This window comes from Drosophila pseudoobscura, chromosome 4 (genome assembly GCF_009870125.1).
Source record: "Drosophila pseudoobscura strain MV-25-SWS-2005 chromosome 4, UCI_Dpse_MV25, whole genome shotgun sequence".
Taxonomy (NCBI): domain Eukaryota; kingdom Metazoa; phylum Arthropoda; class Insecta; order Diptera; family Drosophilidae; genus Drosophila; species Drosophila pseudoobscura.
The window spans coordinates 5,012,690-5,035,063 of NC_046681.1; the positions used below are offsets into that span (position 1 = coordinate 5,012,690).

At 39.8% G+C, this 22,374-nt stretch overlaps 4 protein-coding genes and 1 long non-coding RNA gene across 11 annotated transcripts in view; 2 read left to right on the plus strand and 3 right to left on the minus strand.

The window, feature by feature from the left end:
* Positions 1-446: 446 nt before the first annotated feature.
* LOC26532971 (uncharacterized) lies at positions 447-6,899 on the minus strand. Of its 4 annotated transcripts, XR_004469555.1 has the most exons (5): positions 6,627-6,897; positions 4,632-6,566; positions 4,437-4,570; positions 4,282-4,365; positions 3,879-4,219 (listed from the first exon to the last, which is right to left on the minus strand). XR_004469555.1 is itself a non-coding variant. In XM_033380975.1 (3 exons), the coding sequence occupies exons 2-3, from the start codon at positions 6,499-6,501 to the stop codon at positions 732-734; spliced, it is 909 nt and encodes a 302-aa protein (XP_033236866.1). In that variant the 5' UTR covers positions 6,502-6,566; positions 6,627-6,899; the 3' UTR covers positions 447-731. The 4 variants fall into 4 exon arrangements, 1 of the variants encoding a protein (XP_033236866.1); XR_004469556.1 differs by having other exon boundaries at positions 4,164-4,360; XR_004469554.1 differs by having other exon boundaries at positions 4,164-4,365.
* LOC6902667 (uncharacterized) lies at positions 2,931-4,179 on the plus strand. The gene is made up of 2 exons (XM_015181272.2): positions 2,931-3,210; positions 3,276-4,179. The coding sequence occupies exons 1-2, from the start codon at positions 3,013-3,015 to the stop codon at positions 3,381-3,383; spliced, it is 306 nt and encodes a 101-aa protein (XP_015036758.2). The 5' UTR covers positions 2,931-3,012; the 3' UTR covers positions 3,384-4,179.
* A 444-nt stretch (positions 6,900-7,343) lies between the features above and the next one.
* stol (voltage-dependent calcium channel subunit stolid) overlaps positions 7,344-22,374 on the plus strand; it is a 46,421-nt gene continuing 31,390 nt past the window's right edge. For 2 of the 4 annotated variants that reach the window (XM_015181263.2, XM_001356130.4), the window contains exons 1-2: positions 7,344-8,173; positions 12,162-12,758. In XM_015181263.2, the coding sequence (XP_015036749.1) occupies positions 12,646-12,758 (113 nt within the window). In that variant the 5' untranslated portion in view covers positions 7,344-8,173; positions 12,162-12,645. Of the gene's footprint in view, positions 8,174-12,161; positions 12,759-19,526; positions 19,978-22,374 lie in introns of those variants that run through there. The other 2 variants (XM_033380966.1, XM_033380968.1) reach the window with 2 other exon arrangements.
* On the minus strand, positions 18,855-19,445 carry LOC6902666 (uncharacterized). Its single transcript, XM_002133146.3, has one exon. It carries the CDS (start codon positions 19,346-19,348, stop codon positions 19,004-19,006), a length of 345 nt encoding a protein of 114 aa, XP_002133182.3. The 5' UTR covers positions 19,349-19,445; the 3' UTR covers positions 18,855-19,003.
* Positions 20,624-21,039, minus strand: LOC26532426 (uncharacterized). The gene is made up of 2 exons (XR_004469557.1): positions 20,898-21,039; positions 20,624-20,829 (listed from the first exon to the last, which is right to left on the minus strand). It is a non-coding gene; the product is annotated as an uncharacterized lncRNA (long non-coding RNA).

Genomic DNA, 22,374 nt, shown 5'->3' on the forward strand with positions numbered 1-22,374 from the left:
TAAACAATCCATACCGGAATACACCTAAACAAACTATGAAAGTCATGTTGAATTCAACGGATAAATAAATAAATTTTTGTAAATACTAATAAATTTTATATTCTGTGGTTTTATTTGAGCTGCAGTGACAGCGGGAGTACATTTTAAGAGTTTTCCTGATACTTCGCTCTTTCTTTGAATATTCAACAAGTGCATCTGATGTGGGTATCTTCAAGTCCTTTTCCCTGAAATCTATTTGATTCCATATGATTTTTTAGCTGACTCGTCGCTCGTCCCCCCTCTACCTTAAAATTGAATATTTTTAATTTTCTAATAAACATAAACTTCCAAGTTCATTTTTGTAAAGTAAAAATTAACAATTTTAAGTCGTCGGGTGGATTTATTCATATAGTCACGCTATATAAAACGTGTAAGTATTTGGCATTAGATTTGCTAGTTCTCATCTTGTTCACCAAGTTCTTTGTTTATTAATATGGGATCAAATGAATAACCATCTATGAGTTTAACCAAATGATTAGCATACAAAATAATAAGAATGTTAATAGGATCTGATGTAGTTGGATCTTTCCGCGCTGTAGTACTGTTCGCTCAGCCAGGTACGAACATTATGCAAAAAGTTCAATTTCGTGGCCCTTCAGGACGTCGAGAAGTGTGTTATTCGTAATTGACATGTCTATCAGAGCTATACAATGTTCTTCACCTGCAGTAGTGTCGCATGATACACGGAGATCCTAGAGCGTAGAAATATTGCAAAGATGCTGAACTTGTGCCTGCGACAAGTCGCAATCTTCCACTAAGGGAAGACTTTCCAGAGGAGAACCCCGTTTGTTCATCAACCCTTCGATGAACGAGTCGCGTAAAGAACCGTTATGAGACACCTGCAAATGTTGCAGTTTGGGCAACTGGCACACCAGTTCATAGGGCACCGTAGAGTTGAAGTTATCTACGCCAGAATTTTAAAATAGTTCTTAATGATGATTTTACTATCTCCGAATGAAAGATATCGCAATTGTTTCATCATTTGGCTGTAATCCACCAACCTTTTTTCATCAAATCCATCAAAGAAGGACACATCCAGAGATTCCAGTTTAAGATCAAGAAAATAATATTAAATTAAATTCTTATTAAATTACTAATCCTTACACACCTTTCTAGTAATTAGTAATTGTAGTGGTATTTGTATTTTGATTACATGCTTAGTTTCTTAGTATAATAGCTATCTTTCTTGCATGTTCGCGTTCGGTTCGGCTACGGGCCGTGCGTCATGCGGCAGCGCACCTCGGTCGGTTGGACGGGAGGAGGGCTGCGTTTTTCCTGGGTTCCGCGCGTAACAGCCTTCTGCTGGTTTCACACGGGCCACTTGACGGTGCAGTAACTGCATCGCCTCTTGAAAGATGCAGTCATTGCATGTCAACGTCCAAGAATACAATCCGCTACCTCCATGTAGGAAGCTTTCAACTTCAGGTTCCGTAGACACGTGAATTACTTGATATTTTAAACAAAATCCGTACACAAGCTATCATTCATTGGCAGAATAGCGCGCAAAAATGTGAGCTTTAGTAGGCTGCTCAAATCTCATTTTTAAAATATTCTATATTCGTACAGTGTCTCCGCAAAAGCACCAGTTGCGCATCGCCCATATTCTTCATAGATTAGCTATGCTCCCTAACAATCTGCAATCTGTTCCAATATCTTCGTTGCCAATCCTTTTTATGAGTTTTTATCAATGTTTGTAGCGGTGGCTTGCGTATCTCTTGACCATCTCTCCGATACACAGGTTCGATGATGCGAGCCTTAGCTGGTCTTCTACGTCCAGATACTCCATTAGCACTATCCAGCAATCCTCGTTTAAATCGAGAACAGTTGTATGTGAGGTTCCGACTTTGTTTTCCTCCGCATTGCGTTCGTCGTCGTTCCCAGAGGCTTTCTTCTTATCAGTGCTTTCCTTATTTTCCTCGACAACAGCCCTTGCCACACTACTACCGCACGGCGTTTCCACTCATTTGGCTTCTTGCGCTATGTTCTGTTCTGCTTAATATATCAAGCTTTGACCAAGTGAATTGGAAGTCTGGCCGGAAAGGGAATTTGTTTTCTTAAATGCACATAAATAATTCATGGTATGGCTATTACCTACGTTGAATCGATGCCGTTCAACTGAACCGTCGATGATGGTTGTGCACGATGGATTGGACAACGCCAGCTGCCTCGTTCTCCCAAAGCCGGGATAATTGCGTGATCTTCAGCAGCTGCAGCCACGGGTTGATGAGTTGCAGGCTAACCGAGTCATACTCGCGGTCCAGCTTAAGCTCTGGATGCAATCTGAGATTAGTTTTAGTTAATTTTTTGCTTGGTGCAGCGGCAATATATTCTTAGCGCTTACCAATACCAATATAGGCTTGTGCGTTCTTACTGGAACTAGCTTCGGAGTGCAGAGTCGTGTTTTTATGCTGGATCCTATTATACTTAGTTTTGTAGCGCCAGGTCTTACTCAAGGCTGCCTGTTCGTCACAGATTTACTATTTCAGGGCCGATTTCTTTAAAATATATGAAGAATAAATTACACATGTCGAATTCAAAAACAAACGCTCTATCGATAGTTTCAGCAAAATTTGGTAAGGAAACATCGATAGTATCGATAGTAACAGTAGGGGTACCACTTGTTATTTATTTGAAATCAAGAAAAAAACAAGATAATACAAAAATTAATTGTCTGCATTTCTTGCAGAGAATTTTGAAGAAATTTTCTTCACAATTTATGAAGAACTTTTTTTGTCGATGCCAATTCAGCTGCCAATAGTTTCCCCGATACACACAGATGCGCCATCCATTCAAAAGTACATATGTACATATGTGTGTATGCACTTAGCTAGCAAAAACAGAAAACGTGCGCCGTTTTTCAGCACTGTTAGAAATCAGCTGGATGCTGGATAAATAAAGAAAAGGATAAATTGAATTTAATAAAGTGTAAAATGGATGGAAATTCTTGGGATTTGGCTGTGAAAACGTACAACCATGTGGTCACCGCAGAGCTACGCATCAACGAACTGGTGCAGGAGCGGTCTGTTGATATCCTTTGTGGATCCGCACTTCCAGAGTCTGTACGAGAGTCAATCTGGTGATTCCCCAGTGCGGCATCTACAGCCAGGCTCTGCTCACTCGGTTGCTCTTTGCGGTTGGCCTGGCCAGCACGCTCAACTCCTTTGCCAAGTGGTACGCGCCACTTACTTATTCCACTTACTTCGCAATGCAAGACTGACTGCTCTCATCTCCCACAGGATACTTCCCGAGCAGCGTCCTTTGTGGTTGCTCCGAGAGATCTACGCCAGCAATGTGCGCAGCCCCAGCCCCGGCGTCGCATTGGAGAGCCATCCGCTGAGCTGTGAAACGACTTGCATATCCGGGCACGGAAAATGGTTCGGGCAATGCTTCGATTTAATTCCCTTCGATACATTTCGAATATTGTTCAAATATCAGTGTGACTAATGGAGGTTTTTTTTTAATCGTTTTAATCTGCAGTAGAGATAATACATGAAGGTGAGGTAGAATTTCCGACGGCAGCTGCCGGCCTACGCACACGTTCCTGTTCCATGTTACAATAATCCAGATCGGCTTTATATTCTAACGATTTCTTTTGCCTATGAAATTTAAGAAAGGACTTTGCCTTGAAATCGCACTTCTAGGAATTTCTGGAAAGTCGAATATCCAATTGAACGCTTCCTTGGCCTTCTCTGAATCGACAATATAATCATCGAGAGGTACCACCTGTTTTTTCGTTGATGCAAAAGCGTGATATTCTTGGAAATTAAGTAAATTGGCAAGTCCACTATTTTATACTCGAAGAAGTTAAGTTTTCTACAAAAATTATGACCCAATGAGTGTTAAATGTTCTCTATGTTATTCGTATACAGCTTCAGATTCATTGAATGCCTAAGTTGAAGTTAATAGTTCCTATCAGCACACCTCTGTCAATCACAAAATGATCTCTTCTACGGTTTAAGAAACCATTGAACTCATTAGATTTACAGGGACCGCCCCACCATACACGCGTACACTCCAGAGATCGACGGAAAATTTGGCGCAAAAGCTGCAATAAAATATTGTCTTTCCTCCACTAACCGGTTTTGAACAATCCTTAGGTAAAGTCATATTTCCTCAATAAAATCTACATTTGCAATCATATATTTCATATCCACCATTTGATTGAACTCCAGAACAACATCTAGTCGAAAAACATTTGGATTGAATACATGATGTGTAGGAATATATTGTACTATAAGTTACATAAATCATCCCTTGGTAGAATGCAATGTCAGTAGGTTTTTGAAGCTGTTGATTACTTTTTCGGTAGAGCTTTTCATATCTATACTATTAAAGTAAAGAAATTTTAAATTTGTTTTGCCTGCGTATGCAAATGATCACTTTCATGCAGAGTTTACCTCCTGCCACCAATAAAAAGTTCCAACGTCTTCTCGATTATTCGGATTCAAGTGAATGTGTTCAATAATAAAATCGGTAAACGCGTTGACAACAATCGTAAGATATTTTGATCCGATTTTCACCTTTGCATGCACTAAATGTAATGTGTAGTCAATAGTGGTAAAAGATGATCAATCGTTGCGGCACATTCTTACACTGGAACTATAATTGTATGAATTTTTACATTTTATTTCATAGTAATCCTCACTGACGCTTTTTATGATCGTTTGTATTGTACAGTATATTCTAAAATATGCAAACAATATCGAGGTTTGATTGGTATTAAACAAGCAGTACCTATATTTTTATTTTTGAATATCCGAAACATTAAAAACATTTCCAGTAAGGAATTCACAAAATAAAAACAACAAAATTTAGCATGATACAAACGTATTGTAGAAATTGTAGAAATGTGGTGTATTTTGTCAGTTTGAATTGAATTGACTACGAAATATTCGCATTGTATGATCGGAAGATTGCCTGTGTATAGTATACTTCTTTTCTCTGTGCTTTGCCTCCGTTACGTTGCTGGCCGTTATTCTTGTCATTTCGCACTAAGAGAGAAATATCTGCCAGAAAAGTGTTAAAATACTGCAAAGTCGTCGGGTTTGATCAATTCGTATAGCCAGCCGAGTAAAGCACAAATAATGCAAAGTTTTTTTTGGCAATATTTATTGCTTTTCCATTATTTAACTCCCATAAAGACATTTTGGTATATTATTCTGGAAAAGATCGGTGAATTTGTTAGTTTTAATCTCGTTCAGCGAGTTCTTTGTTTATTAATATAGGATGTATTGAACCCTTATTGATTTCAAACAAAGGACTGGAATAAAAAATGTCGTCTATAGTGGCACGAAAATATCCGAGATAGATAGTGATCTTCCCGCGCTGTTGTCTCTGTTCGGTCAAGCACGTACGAACACTATTCACAAAGGAATTGTCTATTATAAGTTGTGCATTATCTTGTAAATTGAGAACTTTTAGGCGGGGAAGGCCTTTCAGGAGGTCCAGAAGTTGGTCATTCGTAATTGGCATGTATATGTGCAGGTATAGTAGGTTCTTTAGGTTTAGTAAGTCCTTTAAGGGAAGAGTGTCGCAGGATACTTCGAGTTCCTTGAGTGTAGAAATATTGCAAAGATGCTGAACCTGATCCTTAAACAATCTGTCAGGCCACCCCTCCAGGATAACGCTTTCTAGAGGAGAACCCTGTCTGTTGACCAATCCTTCGATGAACTTGTCGTGTATAAATATGATATGAGTCACCTGCAAATGTTGCAGTTTGGGCAACTGGCAGACGAGCTCATAGGGAAACTTTGAATCGACTACGTCTACGAGAAAAGACAGACATTCCAGCTGCTTCCAGCTCGTCACCAGACTTTTGAAACTGTTCTTTCTGATGTTTCTAATACCTCCAAATTTAAGATACCGTAATTGCTTCATTGTTTGGCAGCAATCCACCAAGCTCATTGAATCGAATCCACCACAGGAAGACACATCCAGAGATTCCAGTTGATCAAGAACATGCAATCCTCTTCCGCCATATGAGGTAGCATTCAACTTCAGTTTCCGTAGAAACGTGAATTGTTTGAGATTGTAAACAAAATCCGTACACAGGCTATCCTCCATGTCCAGATAAGCGTTCAAGGATTTGAGCTTTTTCAACTTGTATAGATCGTCCCATCCGCGCCTTCCCGGTCGAAAGGACATTTTCAATTGTGTAAGATTCGTACAGTGACTCCGCAGGACCCCCAGGTGCTGATCGCCATTGGAACTATAATCCCATTCGGACTCGTAGCTAACCAGATGCTCACCAACGATCCGTAACAATTGTTTCAGATATTCGTCACCAATCCTTCCCGTGAGCGATGCATCAATATTTTTGTACCGATGGCTTGCGTATATCTTGACCATCTCTCCGATACACACGTGCAATGAAGAGAGCCTTACCTGGTCTTCTACGTCCAGGTAATCCATTAACTCTATCCAGCAATCTTCGTTTAAATCAAAAACAGTTGTGCAAGACATTCTTACTTTCACTTCCTCGGCTAACCGAGTCCTACTCGCGCTCCAGCTTCAGCTCTGGATGTAATCTGAGATTGGTTATCGTTGAGTATTGGCTTCGTGCATCGCAAATTGTTGGTAGCGCTTACCAAAACCAATATAGGCTTGAGTGTTCTTACGCCGGAGCTTTTCCAAATAGTCCCGTAGCTCCAGGGATTCAAGACCGTTTTTAGTAGGGGTACAGCAGCAGCTCAATCGGTGGGAAAGTTGTACGCGTGGACTCAGGTTTTTCTTTGAAAAGAGAGTGAAACAAAACTTGTTTCAAACAGAATACATTTGGTATCAGTTTTTTAATCTGTTACATTAGTCGCCCGCCTACGCAAAACTCGAAACTTAGCATTGTTTTTTTATAACTTTTGGCTTATATATCAAAAAAGCCTACTTACCCTACTGGAAAATGTAGTCGAATTTTATTTTAACGTGGTGAATTTTCCGAGTTGGAAAGGATATCCTTAAGTTGGGCCTGAAAGCGCTGTAGGAGTTGAGCGCAAAACGCAACAACCACGCAGCCCTGCAACACACAACATCGCAAAAAAAATATGCTATGGATCTATCGGCTGCTATCGAATTTTGCTATCTGACACAACCTGGCCGCCATGAAACAATATAGCGGCAGCCCAAAAGTATGAATAACTAACCACCATGGTGGAAAATTACATACTAAATGTATTTTCTCTTAAGATTTGTTTTGAATAACTATTCAGTTAGTTATAAAGAAATCTGTTATCGCATAAAAATATCTAAGGCAAAAAAAAAAATAAAATAAAAAAATGATCGATAATTCGATTTTAAAAAATGTTTTGCGTCCCTAGTAAAAGCACTTAAAGAGCACGTTTAGTTAGGCGCGAGAGCCTGGCGAGAGTGGATGCGTTCTTTGTAAAGCACGGCCTATACAACGTGAAGTGAACCACCCAGTACAGGGGAAAAATAACAGAAGCCAAGCGCGACGTCTACAAAAATAAACCCCTAAAAGAGTATTGAGGATACAAAGAAATTTTTGACGTGCAAAAAGAAAGCAGAGCTAATTGTGGCTCAGCAGAAAGTGCAACGAGAGAAAAGTGAGAGAAAAGTAACAGGCATAAACTTGCTCGCACCTAGTGGGCAGCGCTTGTGCCAATATTTCAGTGTTGTAAAGCAAGGCAACGGAGAGAAGGAGAGGAGTAAATGTGTTGGAAATCAACAAAAGCAATTCGAAAATCTCTGTACACCACAATTTCTTAAAATCCAAAAGTTGGAAAAAATTCTACACAGATATATGCATGTGCGTGCATACGTACATATATTTAGTATATGTATGTATATGTGTGTAGTGGTACAATATTTGTGAGCGCCAAAAAGCCGAAGAGACGAAGCCGCGCAGCCATATAAATCGTCACTCCCTCTCGTGCGACGGTCTGCAGTTCGAAAGTCCACGTCCTCCTCGGTCGCGTAGTAAAAACTCTCGTAGCTTGCGCGTGTGTGTGTTTCTGTGTGTGTGGATTGTCGGCATATCCTTGTGGGGCTCTCGCTGCGCCTCGCTGCACATACCCCCTGACACCCATTCCGCTAAAGGCGTTGCGTTTAAGGATTTTGTTTTTGGTCAAGTTTTTCGTACTCGGCTTCGAAATTGCGAATTTGGCGCGCAGAGGAGCATCAAGTAAGTGGGAGAGCGCTGGAGCAAGAGAGAGAGTTGGGGAGAGAGCGAGAGAGACGGGAGAGAGTTGGGGAGAACTCTCTGCTGGCTCTCATTATATTGTCGTTGATTGCACAATAAAATGGGCAAAACAAAATCAGAAAAACAAGAGATTTTCGTGAAATTCTCATAAATTGAATAATGATTTAATAGGAATCAAAGTTAATTAAATTTTCAGAATTCTCAGTGCGCGTGAGAGTGTGTTTGTGTGTGTGTTTTTGCCCATATGGGAGTATACAATGTAAGCTTCTGTTTGCGCGCCCAAAAAAGTATGCTATGCCGTTTTACTATTTACTACTACGCACGCTCCCCCACACATACACACACACGCACACACAAACATCCATACACACATATACATGGCACATAATAACGGCTTAACGTGTACTACAGCCACGCAGCTTACGCAGCTGCGTTAAATCTCAAGGCTTGACCAATACCTCGTAACCTTTGACCCCGCTCCGCATCCCTGGTGTCCAGCCACTGCAGCTTTTTAAGCTGTTTACCCACATAAATATATGTAAATTGTACATACATGAGTATATACATAGAGAGAGTTTGTGAGTGTATATAAAAGTTCTGGCAACGCAATCTTTATTATCCTTTTATTCTTCGGTTTTCTGGCTCTGGCTCTGGCTCTGGTTCAGGTTCGTCCTTCAAATATTTGCATCTTGTTGCCCTACCCTACAAAGCAGCAGCCCGACTAATTGATGTTCCTGCAGTATTTGGAATGCATTCCCACTTGACTTGTCCACCAAAATCTTGAAACCGCACAAAGGACTTACATACCTTTAAGAGTATGACTTAATAAGGGTTTCAGTCTTGTTTTGGGGCATGATTCTATCAATGTTGAATGGAAAGTAGTCGTAATCTTTGAAATTTGTTGAGAAATAGTATATCCCAGATGCCTCTGATAGTCGCTTAAAGGATTAAGATCGATTGAAATAAAACATTATTAACAAAAATGCTCTGATTTGGGTGTTTTTAGTTTTGGAAGTATTCATAAATAGAGCATAATTTATTTTTGGTTATTCCAAACTAATGCATATTGTATGCAGAATGATTCAATAGTTGCGAAACAAATTAAATTCGAGGTTCCGTCGATATTTGTTGGACAATTCGACGATTGAGATAAGCAACTGTACATTTTAAGCCAATCAATCTAATGGTTTGATTGTTAAAAGAGCTGTTATATGCATCTCCTCCATTATTTGAGTTTGTTGGATGCCGAAAGACTCTCAATATATGTACATCTATGTAAAAACATAAATATGGCATGTGGTCTGCTTACAACATATCAAATTGTAACATGTATAGACAGAATCACACACACACATAAACATCTTTGGCTGTTAAAAAGTTTTGTACGCGGCCTGTTGAAATTTTCACAGGCACATTAATTTCATTACGAAAACTCCCAAGGCCATATAGCTCCTCTGTTCACTGTTCAGTGCTCCGTGCACCCAGCACCCTGTTCGCATGCTACCTCTGCTGTTCTTCTCCCGCTGTTGTGAGCCAAACAAAACCAAAAAGCCAGGCCAAACATAAAAAGGCAAAAAGCAAACAGAACGGAAGGGGGGAAACAGGAGTAGCAATGGAGGCGGTCCGAGGGGTGTGACGGTTGTGTTGTGCAAATGGAAAAAAGAGCGGCAGGAGCTAGCGATATATGCGATATAATAAATCTTTTGTATAACACGCAAAACTTTATGAACGTGCGCCAACTATAAAACTTTCACTTTTCAACAATGCTTTCCCTCTGCCTGACGGTTGCCGCCTGACGTATCCACACGCTGCACATGGTTTTATTTTTATTATAACTATTATGCCGTCTCATTCCTTTCCTCCCGATATCCTTACGAAACATGGACGCTTCGATTGGTATACATATGTGCGTGCCTCAGAGCGAACGTTGACCCAATGAACGGAATTGGATGGTTCCAATATGTACAGAGAGTACTATATAAGGTAGATAGGGTACATTTTATTCGAGCGAATTTATTAATATTATTATTTGAATCATACCCAAAACCCATCATTGTTAAATATATGTCACACATCTATCGACGAAAACCCTATTTTGTTAGAAAATGCATTTGGCAGACAGAATGCTCTTGTATTTCGATAGTTACGGCAGACACATTCTTCATAGTTTTAACCGTGAACGCTTTAGATCTTCGAAAAAGATCGATCTGCTAGTTTGAAAATATCATTAATACCTTTTCCAGCTGCTCAAATTTAATAACATGTTCATGGAAAATTTTATTTTATTTATTTTATTTACTACGAAAATTCAATGAAAGATTTTCGAAGACTTTTCCGTATGCTTCTCTGGTAGGTTATCCTATTTATCAGATGATTAAATATTACTCCGATATATCTTTATCATATGTACTATTATAAATAATACATACATATGTATATCCCAATGCTCTCTGAGTATCGGGTATAAAAAGGTAAAGCCACGAATAAAGTCTTGGTGAGGGGAACCTAATCTTTTGTATTGAGTATGTGTTCAAATATGATTTGAACGAGTAATATTCATTATATGAATATGAATGAACATCTTATTTGACTTGCTCTCCAGAAGATAATTTTTGGGTTCTCCAACTCCGTTTTCCATTTATGTGTATAAGGATGTGGTTGATGCATTATGAATAAGTTGCATACTTGGAGCTTGGACTGAAAGAACTGACTGCTGCTGCTGCTCCTGTGTCTGTTTCTGTTTCTGTGAGCGGTGCCGGCGCATCCTGTGCGTGGCTGCCGCTCCATTTCTGTCAAAGTTTTTGACGTTGAGGCAGAGCAGCGGAAAAGGCGAAGCCGGGCAGAAAATTACACTGAAAGCGTGTGAAATACACACATATTTAACTACAGACATGTGTATATGTATGTACATATGTAGTTAGATATGTTGGTATATGAGGAATACGCATATGCATGTATCAGTATGCTCGGTAGTGCGTATCGGCCACAATAAATTGTCTTTATTTCATGCGGATGCGGCTGCGGCTGTTGAGGAATAAGGGGTGGGAAGGTGGTAGGGGGGGCCAAGTTGGGAAGTTATGTGCGGGGCCCAGGCAAAGGCTTGCGCCATGTTTAATGAAAATTATTACGCGATATCCTTGGGGACACACACACATATACTGCTACAGGGGAGGATGTATGGCTATGTGCGCTTTTTAAGGGGGTGGCATGCCCATACAAAAAATAACCATTACCCGCTGAGGGAGTCCGACTGAATGAGCCGCCTTCCCCCACTGCGCATGTGCCTCAGACCAAGCGAAACGAGTTCGAGTTCGAAAGCATCCCATCCCGAAGTTATCCTCTCACATACGTGTGAGCTATGTTTATGCGTCTGTCTCTGTGTGTGTGAGTGGGAGTGGGTGGAAACGCATTTCTAGGTCAAACCCACATGGAGCCAGAGAACGGGAACCTGCCCGCGGGCCCCATGCCAGACCATTATCGTGGAAACGTGTACGAAACACATATTTCTGGTTTGTTTGAGAGCCGAGCTGGAAAGAGAAACTTTCGAAATGCGATTGAAAATTGGTTTTCTTTCTTTCTGATATAAAATAAAAGTTGCGAATAAACATATAACTTTTGGGGGAACATTTTCATGCGGATTTTTTATGAAAATTGTTATTTCACATTAAATTTTTAATGCATTGCACATCGATGTACATATGGTACATACCTCACAGATCTGTCCCAAAATACATACATATGTACTTCAGATATTAAAAAAAGAATTAACGAAGAGGTTTTCTTGAAAAGGTTCCGTATTTGCATCATCCAGATCCAGACGATCCAGATTATTTTAGAAATATAAAAATAGTTTGAACATTAATTCTTTGAAAGAGTTACATTTTACAATCACATAAGTAGTCTCTTTTTGGAAGAAAAGAAACTTTAATACTTTAACTGAGTTTAAACTTTCTGTTTTGTTTCTTTTCAGGCACCCAAACAACATATCGCACTACCAGCTCAATTAACACTTGTCCCAAACAAAAAAAGACTAATACAATTTTGTTGCAAAAATGTTGAACATATCCGGCAAAAGCAATACAAACTTTTGGGATCATAAAATGTTCCACTTCCACGCGCTCAAACCAAGTAAATGAAACCAAACTGAAACCAACGGAAAGGCAAAGTGAAAAAAGCGTTGTCGCGTTAGATAACTGATTAAAAATAAATTGAAAGCCGAAAACTTAATATTTATTGAATTATCCAGTGAAGTGTCAATAAAAACAAACAAAAAGTACAGCAATTAAAAGTGGAAATAAAATTGAAATTGCTGGACTGTTCTGTGGCTTTTATTGCATGTGCGAGGCACGTGGAAACTAAATAATTATACATTTTTGGATACCGAAAAATCAATCGAAAGTGGCCGCCCCGAAACCGAGACCGAGACCAGAGATTCAAGCTTGAACAGACCAAAAATGGAGAGCAAACACTGGAGTTGCTTTGTGGCCATTGTGCTGGGCGTGTTGATATTCAAAATGCACATATTTGCTGCGCTCGGCGATCAGGATGAGGATATACCCCACAACGAGTAAGTCCTGCCCATCATCCACATCCACATCTGACATGCTGTAACCAGCATCAGCGTCAGCATTTTCAATTATGCATTTGCCAAACATTCTGCCAATTTCCTCTCGCAGGAAATTAATTGTAAATTTGTTTATTCTACACGAAATGCTTCGCCCAGTCCGCTGTCCAGACAATAATTTACCAACAATTCAACAAACAAACTGCTGAAACACTAATACTAATTGTTATTGTTTTTCGATGCTATTTTCTGTATCGACTGTGGCAAAATGTGTCTGTTTAGTTCCTGGTTGAATAGTAAAACTAAACAATTCAGCATGTTGAGTGGAATAATGAGCGCGCTGTATATGTGGTGGCAGATTAGCATAAAGAGACATTGCGAAATTCTAATAATATGCGCCAAATCAATAATCCGAGTTTAAATACGCCGGTTTAGATTATCTTTCCGTCCGACATTGGCCCTGCTTCCTAGCGCTGAAATATTTACCAATAATCTATACAATCATAATTATTACGAGAGAGGATAATAAATTTCAGTTTTTAACAAAGGAAATAGGAAATAAAATTCAAAAAAATATCCTGATGTACAGCGCTTGATCCCAGTTAGGTGAAAGTGTCTGTAGGAGAAATACATGCTACGCCTTCGGGATAATCCAACTCCAACAACTTCCCTTCCATTGAGAGTAATATTCATTGCAAATTGGCAAAGATCAAATCAACTCTTAATTTATATCAGTTCAAAATCGGTTTCACAACGCCCCATCAATTTTTAGTAGAATAATTATTTCGCATACAACTTTTTCCATGCCTCAACAGTTTTTTATGTGTCCGAAAATCTTTTGTGTGCAAAACTTGGGCCATTCGTTTCCATTTATAGGCCAATTTATTTATGATTATTACTTTGTTTACCACACACAGATTGGCGGAGAACGTTCTGCCTCCTAATAGCCATAGTTTTGCGCCCCAGTGTAAAGTGCGAAGAACATATTGGGGAAAATGTCAAAGCGATTGGCAGTCTCATTTAAAATGCGCATAAATGGAAAATAATGACTGTTGTTTAGTTGCCATCAAAGAAAGAAGCATTCGCATATTAAGTATACGCAGGACAGACGCCATAAGACACGAGCATAGCGGAGTTTGGATAGTTTTGTCTGGTGGCATGTGACGTGCCGTGGAGATACTTTTGGGCTTGCACGAGCATGCGTATCTAATGGATACATAATAGGATTTTGCAATTAGCGTCGAGAGGACGAGAGCTGCATGTGTGTAGGTGAACGAGCATGTGTGTGTGTGTGTGTTTGTGTGTAGAAAGGAAAAGCAGCACACGTAACCGCAGCGCTCACTTGGCTAATTAACCCAAAACCAACTGCCATTTGCAGGCAAGGACAACTGGCGTCTGATGGCAATGGGAATGTATTCCCATGTAGATGGGCAAGTAGATGGGAGCGGAACCGGTAGCTGAAACCGGAACTGAGACCACTAAGTGATTTTTTCTTCTTGTTGCTTTTGTGTCTAATGTCACTTTTATTTATTGAAATTAGTTTTGGCATTCGGCCTTTGTGTCGGCGTTCGTTCTTGTTCGTTGTTGTTTCGTTGTTGTTTTTCCTGATAGAAATTCTGTTCACAGAGCCTCAACTTTAAGGGGAACTATCCCTATCAGCGATGTCATTAATATTGGTTACCTATCTTGAATTTATGGTGGTCGCTTATTCCAGATCCTGAATCGGACCATGCGTAGATATCCATCAAGATGATTTAGTCAACATTTTAGTTCGCTTTCGTACTCGAGAGATTCTCTTCTGATTCTCCTCTCCTTCGGCTTGACATGTTGCGGCACATGGGAGAAAATAAATTTAATTAATTTGAAACATAAAGTTTTTCTTTCGTTCCTTCCTTGCTTTCTTTCGGCTTCACACTCGTCTTTTCGTTTTCGTCTCGTTTCGTTTCGTTTCCTCCCATGTTGCCAGTTGCCAGTTGCCAGTTGCTTTATGTCACTGCAGAAATTCAATTAAATTTATTTCAACTTTTGCTGCCGGGCTACAAAAACAACAATTCGAGCCTTAGGGGTCCTGCTTTGACGATTATGTTTTGGCATGGGATGATGACGCTGCTGATGATGAAGCTGGTCCTGCTCCCCCGAATGAGGCTCTGATAGTGGTAGTGGCAGTAGTAGTGGTCCTGCTCTTGGGCTCTGGGCCCATTGCTTTTCGTGTAACTGACCCAAATCTCTTTTTATATACAGTAGTAGCATTCGCAAGCGTTGTTTTGCTCGTTGCTGGCTTTTCCTTTTGGCCGGCCTTCATCTTCATCCATTCAACGGGGTTTCTTAGGCCATCCACATTTTCAGCTCTCAATAGCCTCTCTCAACCCACCCGCTCACCATGTCGCCCTCTCGCTGCCTGCCCCTGTGCCTGTTCCCATTCTCTTGCCTCATTTTCAGTTTCAGTTGCAGTTGCACTGGCAGCCATCGCCGTTTTAATGCATGCCTCGTTTGCTTAAGCAGCTCCCTTCTCGTCCTGCAAGTAGTTGCATTGACAGCATCGTCCCGGGGCTCCTTCAGCTCCTGCTGCTCCTCCTGGTTAACAAAGGGGCACTTCCCTGACTCAGTGTGGGTCACGTGCCATGGCCAGAACTTTAAGGCCAAAAGAAAAGGGACAGCTTGTGTCAAAGAGGATGTTACATGATTCATTTTTTGGACAGCCTGCGGATGCCGATTGATTTAAGAGCCAACACGAATTTCTATAAACTTTAGCATTATATAAAACTTATTTTATTTAATATACCGTAAAATTGGTAATATTGGTCGGAATCCACAACAACATTTTTAATGTAGGGGTGAACTCGATTCGGTACCCTCTGAAATCTTGAACATAGTTCACGGCAATTGTGGAGTCGACCCAAAGCTAGAGAACCACCGGTTTGAGAAACCCTAAAAAGAAGATGTGGTCTAAGGTGTGCCACCCATTGATCCTTCTCAGTCACTACGCCATCCATACCTCTATATATTTATAATTCTATATTCAAAAAATGGCAATTGTTAAAAGTATATGTAATTGTATTTTCATACCCAATTTTGGCAAATAATATAACCAAAAATATCCGTGTATTTCTGATCCACACGTTTTCAATTCAATTTTATTTTATATGACAATATCAGGTATGTTTTTAATGTGGGTGGATGGAGAGATGGAGAGGTTCAAACCTTATAAAATACATCATGTGGCCTCGATATTTAGCATACATAAGAAACTATATGCTATACACATTTTCAAAGAAATCTGGACAGCAAATCTGGATTAGCAAATATATTTTCACCAGTAGAACTAAACGAACTATCTCTGAAAAAATATCTTTGAATCGCAAAATAACTAAATCCGCTTGACTCCGTGAAATTTCTTTATTTCTGTGAGCTCTCTTTTTGTCTCCGTATAATTTTGCTTGTCAGATTTCCAAAGTGTAGTGCTTCGTGCTACTCCACTTTTTTGCGGAAATAGTTTCCTTTTTTGTGTTGTTGGATCTGCAAGTGGCGCAATTGCCGCTTAAAACAATTTTTGCATTTGACACAATGCGGAGTGGGATTGGAGGGTCTGTGTGGCGTGGCATATCTAATTACGAGACGGATTAAGCGAACAAATAAAACAAAATCAACAGAGGCGAGCAAACAGAGCACTAACTACTTATGACAAACGACTGTGAAAGTGCATTAAGCGGCAGCTGGAACAGGAGCAGAAAAGGCACAAAAAGCACCGGGAACAGAAGTGACGTCTGGCGTAGTATTTTGGTTTTTATTCCCCACCAACCCCACTATGTACTCGTTTGCGAGGAGTAGTTGCAGCAAAGGGGATTTTGAATTAGCGAGGAACACGACAAATTAATTTATAAATTCGGTTGAGGCAGGAGCAAAGAATGGAGAGAATGCTAAATACATTCTACGAATGCGTTTAAATGTCTTTTTTGTTTTCCTGGAAACGTTATCAATATATTCGTATTTCGGGGTCGGGGTCGTTTTGTTCCAAACTACTCCGAGGCCATACTGGATATTTCTGGTATAGCCCGGCATGACAACAATAGTCAAAACGATCCAAACGATTCCAAACGATCATCTCACGAAGTCAGAGCTCTTTGATAACGCATTACGTCGTAAGAAAATGCGTGCTACGGATAAGAAATGAGGATAACTCAATTGATTGTTTAGTCGTTGGAGAATAATATCTAAGATCACTGACTATGGAAATAGTCAAGACTTCGCCTAGTACGGCTGAGCTTTAAAAAAAACTGTTTAAAGCTTTTCGTTGAACATTTTCTTTCATAAAAACCTTTGTCTGAAAAATACGAAAAATTGAAAAGTACTTGAGCCAAACCGGCCCAGCCGTTCTCAATTGATAAAATACCAAACATTTTCCATATTTGATATACATACTTAGATTCATTAATTTTTCTACTGCTAATTTCCGAAATTTTATACGGTTCTGAAATCTGGGGAAATTGCGCTTGTTTGCACATAAAAAAGTTACAAACGTCACAAAACAAGATTTTAAAGACGATTTTCAATCTTTTTACCATTTTTTACCCGGAATGTTGCACGAGAAAGCTAATGTTAAGAATTAGGCAATATCTCATCGCTCGAAACAAAAATAAATTCCATCTAAAATTAACATCCTGTATGCGCAATCAAGTGCAGGCGGGAACTAAACTCACTACCACTAAATAGTTTTTCATCAGTATATTAGTAATCATTTTAAGATCGAGCTTTTCGCAAGTTTTTTCATCTTCCATCTTTTTCCCTTGCATATCCAATATTAATCTAAAAATTTAAATTTATATCATTGTCAAAAATGATTTATCCTGGGCTTATCCTGGCAATAAATCGAACACTTTGAATATAAATTTAAATTTTAAGATCTTTGATTATTTTATGATTTATATAAAATTCAGACGTCGAACGCAAACAATATTGTCAAATGAATAGGGAATTATCATAATATTGATTATATTGCAATAAATTTTCAAATATTTTCTACGAATCCACTCCTAAATTTCGCCTTGAAAAATATCAGTCGTATAGGCAGAAAGGTGCATCATTTTGAGCCCGAAATCAATGTCAGAAACGCAAATGGAGCTCACGTAGAAAAAATACACCCGTAGCCACATACACACACAAAACAGAACAATGGAAATGCACACACATACCCGTACATAGATACATATAGCATAAAATCCAGGCTAAGAGACTCGCAGTGCTAGGGAGAAAGAACATTGAGAATCGGGACGACGAGTAAGGCGGCAAACAGCAATGAAAGGCCATCAACGTCATCTTCTTGGCCTGAAGTAGAGCTCTTTCTGCGACTGCTTCTCGTGCTTGTGGCCAGCAAAATAAAAAGTTACGTTTGGCTCTACCCATTTCTTTTCTACGCCTGGCCAGAAACTTGACAATGGCTATAACCATGTCGATGTGGGGGTGGGTCGAGCCGAAGGGGAGGAGAGCTCAGGTGTGGTCCCAGTGACTTCCTATTCTGTGGCACCCTTTTGAGCACGAACCAACCACGTATGTCATGCTCAAGCACAATGCACACCTAAAGCCATCGAACTAGTTTCGTTTCGATGCATTTCTTGCCGTTGTTCAGCCCCTTGTTTTCTTTGCCGCTTTTCACTTTTCTTGCTGCAAGTTTATGCCGAGGCAGGTAGGCACTACAGACAGACAGATAGATGGATGGACAGACAGCCGGGTCGCAGTAGTAGTAGTTCCATGGAGTAGGTCAATAGGTTTTTGCAGTTTTGCATCATTGAAATTGAAATGAGTTTCTTTGCATCCCGTGCCTCTACTCGAGCAGTGCTCTTCAGTGCTTTTCAGTGCTCTTCAGTGCTCCTCTGGCAGACTTGAATGCGCAATCACAAGGGCTCACATCGATGCGCTTTCACTGTGTGGGGGTGTTCTTAAAGCAAAATGGAGACTGCCACCATCTGACCTGAAAATGCACTCACAGAACTGACCAGACCGTCAAAATAAAAGCTTACAAGTTTTCAATGCCCTTAAGTCACTTACATATTCAATTCTATATTCTTCAGTTGATGAAACACCTCGAATAAATCAATAACAAAATCAAATTTAAATTGGTATATTATTTGCCAACGTTTGTTGGTTTCCATTTTAGACAAAGAGATTTATAATGTTCTCAAAATTTGGATGTAAATAAGATCCAAGTGATGACTTTGATCAACGGAACTCTGCATTTGTTTCTGTATTTTGGTTTAGTAATATTGGTAGAGGTACGGATGGCACAGCGACTGAGAAGGATCAATGGGTGGCACACCGTAGACCACATCTTCTTTTTCCGGTTTCTCAAATCGGTGGATCTCCGGCTTTGGGTCGACTTCACAATTGCCGTGGACTATGTTCAAGAGTTCAGAGGGAACCGAATACAGTTCACATTCTCTCTTAAAGAATCCCATCGGTTCGAATTGCTGTAGGGTCAAGTCGACTGTGTATGTGAATGTAGACATGTTAAATATCTTTCTCAATTGCTCCGTGATCTCCTGCGGTGTTGCAGGTTTCCCCAAAGACAACAATCCTTTCGTCACAAGCGCTCTTTCCATTTATACATTAAAAATTTTGTTTTGGATTATGACCAATATTACCAATTTTACGTTATATTAAATAAGCCAGGTTGTATATAATGCTAGGGCTACATTGATCTAAAGTTTCTAGAGATTCGTCTATATTTTCTATCAAATCGGTTTTGGCTCTTAAATCAATCGGCATCCGCAGGCTGTCCAAAAAACGAATCATGTAACACTCGCTTTGACAAAAGCCGTCCCTATTCTTTGGGCGCTAAAGTTCTGGCCATGACACGTGACCCACACTGAGTCAGGAGGAGCAGCAGCAGCTGAAGGCGCCCCGGTACGATGCTTTCAATGCAACTACTTGCAGGACGAGAAGGGAGGTGCTTAAGCAAACGAGGCATGCATTAAAATGGCGATGGCCGCCACTGCCACTGTAACTGGGACTGAAAATGAGGCAAGTGAATGGGAACAGGCACGGGGACAGGCAGCGAGAGGGCGACATGATGAGAGAGAGGGCTGAGAGGTGTTGCATGGAGCTGTAAATGTAGACGGCCTAAGAAAACCCGTTGAATGGATGTGGACCGGCCAAAGGGAAAAGCGAGGAATAGCAAAACAAGAATAAACTTTTTCTATATGAAAAGTTACTTGGGTAGGTTAGATAGGTAAGAGGGTAACCTGTATTTCGATTATTTGGCTAGCTCCCATCTTAAGTCCCGAAAGTTTCCATTTAATTCTTCTCTAAAATGTGTACATCATGCCTTGAACCTCCTGTCAGCATCAACATTTGACCATACCCGGTACTCGAAGAGTATAGGGGTATATTATATTTGTGCTGAAGGTGTATGTGTGTAACACCCAGAAGGAATAGTTTTCGACCCCATAAAGTATATATATTCTTGATCGGCATCAATAGTCTTAATAGCTATGTCTGTCAGTCCATCTGTATCTAGAATCCTGTGATATGTTACTGTTTCAAGTGAATCTAAAAATTTCGGGCCGCCCCCTTTCGCCAAAGAACGAAAATTTGTGGCGCAAGCGCAAGATCATAAAGAATAACCATATCTACCAGATTGTAGAATCTATTTTTTAGAAAATATTTCAGGTTCGTTTTAACTTATAATAAAAGATTATATTAAAGTGCAGATCAGTGGAAAGCCTTGTATTATCATGTTTCAAGAAGTCATGATTTTTTAGATTCCGAAGTGAATATTTCATATTTATGCCCAGAGAAGGCTAAATAAAATTCTCAGGACTGTGCGGGACCCTGTCGGCAAGCCGACACTTGTCTCGCCTTACAAGAAACATTTATTAGTGACGAAAGATTTTGAGGTTTATTATTCAAAACTTGTAATAATGTATCAATTAATAACTTGTTATCTGCTCAACAAGCGGCCCAAGCCGTACTACACCGATCTTCTAGTCAATATTAGTCTGAAGTAAAATGTTTGAGATGTCGGAGGTTGTTTTTGTAGTTGAAGGATGTTCAGACCCAGAGGAAGATTTTCTGGGAGTATCTAAGTAATAGAAGAGAACGAAAAATTCGGAGCAGGATTGAAGATGAGAACAAGAACCAAATACTAACCGATAGTAAAATAAGGAAGCTGCATAAAAACAATATGTACATATGCATATGGTACAGTGGTAAATGGTTAGTGTCGACACTGTGCTGCATCAAGGGTGGCTTGGGCCATCCCTTGGCATCTTCGTCGGTTTCTAGCACGGTTTCTTGCACTGCATCATACCTGCAGCACAGTATCCGGGAAACTGAACGCACTTCAGGAAAAATGTAGCAATACCCTGGAATGATTATGAACTTTTAAGTTATAGTAAGACTGCGGCTGTGGATGAACTCACTTCGCAGCAGTCACTGCATTGAGAGAACATATAAGTCCAGATATAGAAGAAGGCCCCGAAAAAGGCCACAAAGAACGACAGCCAGAGCAAGACAATTAGCCAGAAAAGGAAATACAGTGGATTTTTCATTTTCAATTATGTGGGTATATCTGCCTTTGGGTGATAGTTTTGAATACTGAATAACTGAACTTCTGACACTAGTATTTTGTAACAGATTAAACAAGAGCTACTTGATTTGATAGTTTTGAAAAACTAGTTATTTAAATTTTATTTTAGAATATTGTAAGCGCTCTATCCAAAACTGATCTTGCTCTCAATTTTATTTTCCTCTTTTTTATTCTATGCGCTCTCTGCAACGAGAGTATATTTACATTTCTGTTGGTACTGAGAGTACACAAGAGTGGGGTGAAGAACTAATTTATTTGAACCAATTAAAGTGATCTTAAGAACCAATAATATGTGTGGTTACTAGCCGATAGTACTGCTACAATGGTTAAGAGTACAATTAACTTCTATAAACGCGATTTAATTACCTTGGCTTTGCCTTTGTGCGGGAATCCTTTTTGATAAAGCCTTTTTATGGAAAGTTGAGGATGGATAAAGGAATCACGACTTATACATTTAGACGTTTAAAAAATATTAGAGAATGTGAGATCGTCTGTAGCGAAATTGCAATGATTGATTATTTCTGTTCATATTCACAGAATTCTGATATATGAATCTCTGCTCTCAGCTCTAGGCTATAAATGATAAGTGGTATTTTTGGTTCTTTTTTTTTATCAAGGTTCTGTTTTCTCTTGACTGTCACTCATCCATAATGGATAAGGATCTAGAAGAGCCTACAATATTTATCGAAAATGTAATACCAATCTTTTTCGTAATTCGCCTCTTCGGCTTACACGCAAACGCCCATTTAATTACCAGCACTTGATCGCACCGTTTTTCGTTATATTTGTGGCTGCTGACCACTTTTGTGAGCCATCAGCCATCAGCCCCGGCCATCGGCCATCGGCCATCAGCATTATCCAATTTCAATCACTTTGTTGGCCACTTTATTTCGCTTCATTGTTTGCAAGTACGCTTCGTAGCTGCGGGCGAGAGTGGAACGACTGCTGCCCTTCCTCTTTTGAGTTTCCGCTTATAATACAATTTTCATATAATTTAAATTCATTTTTCGGCATCGCCTGTGCCATAAAACTTTGTCT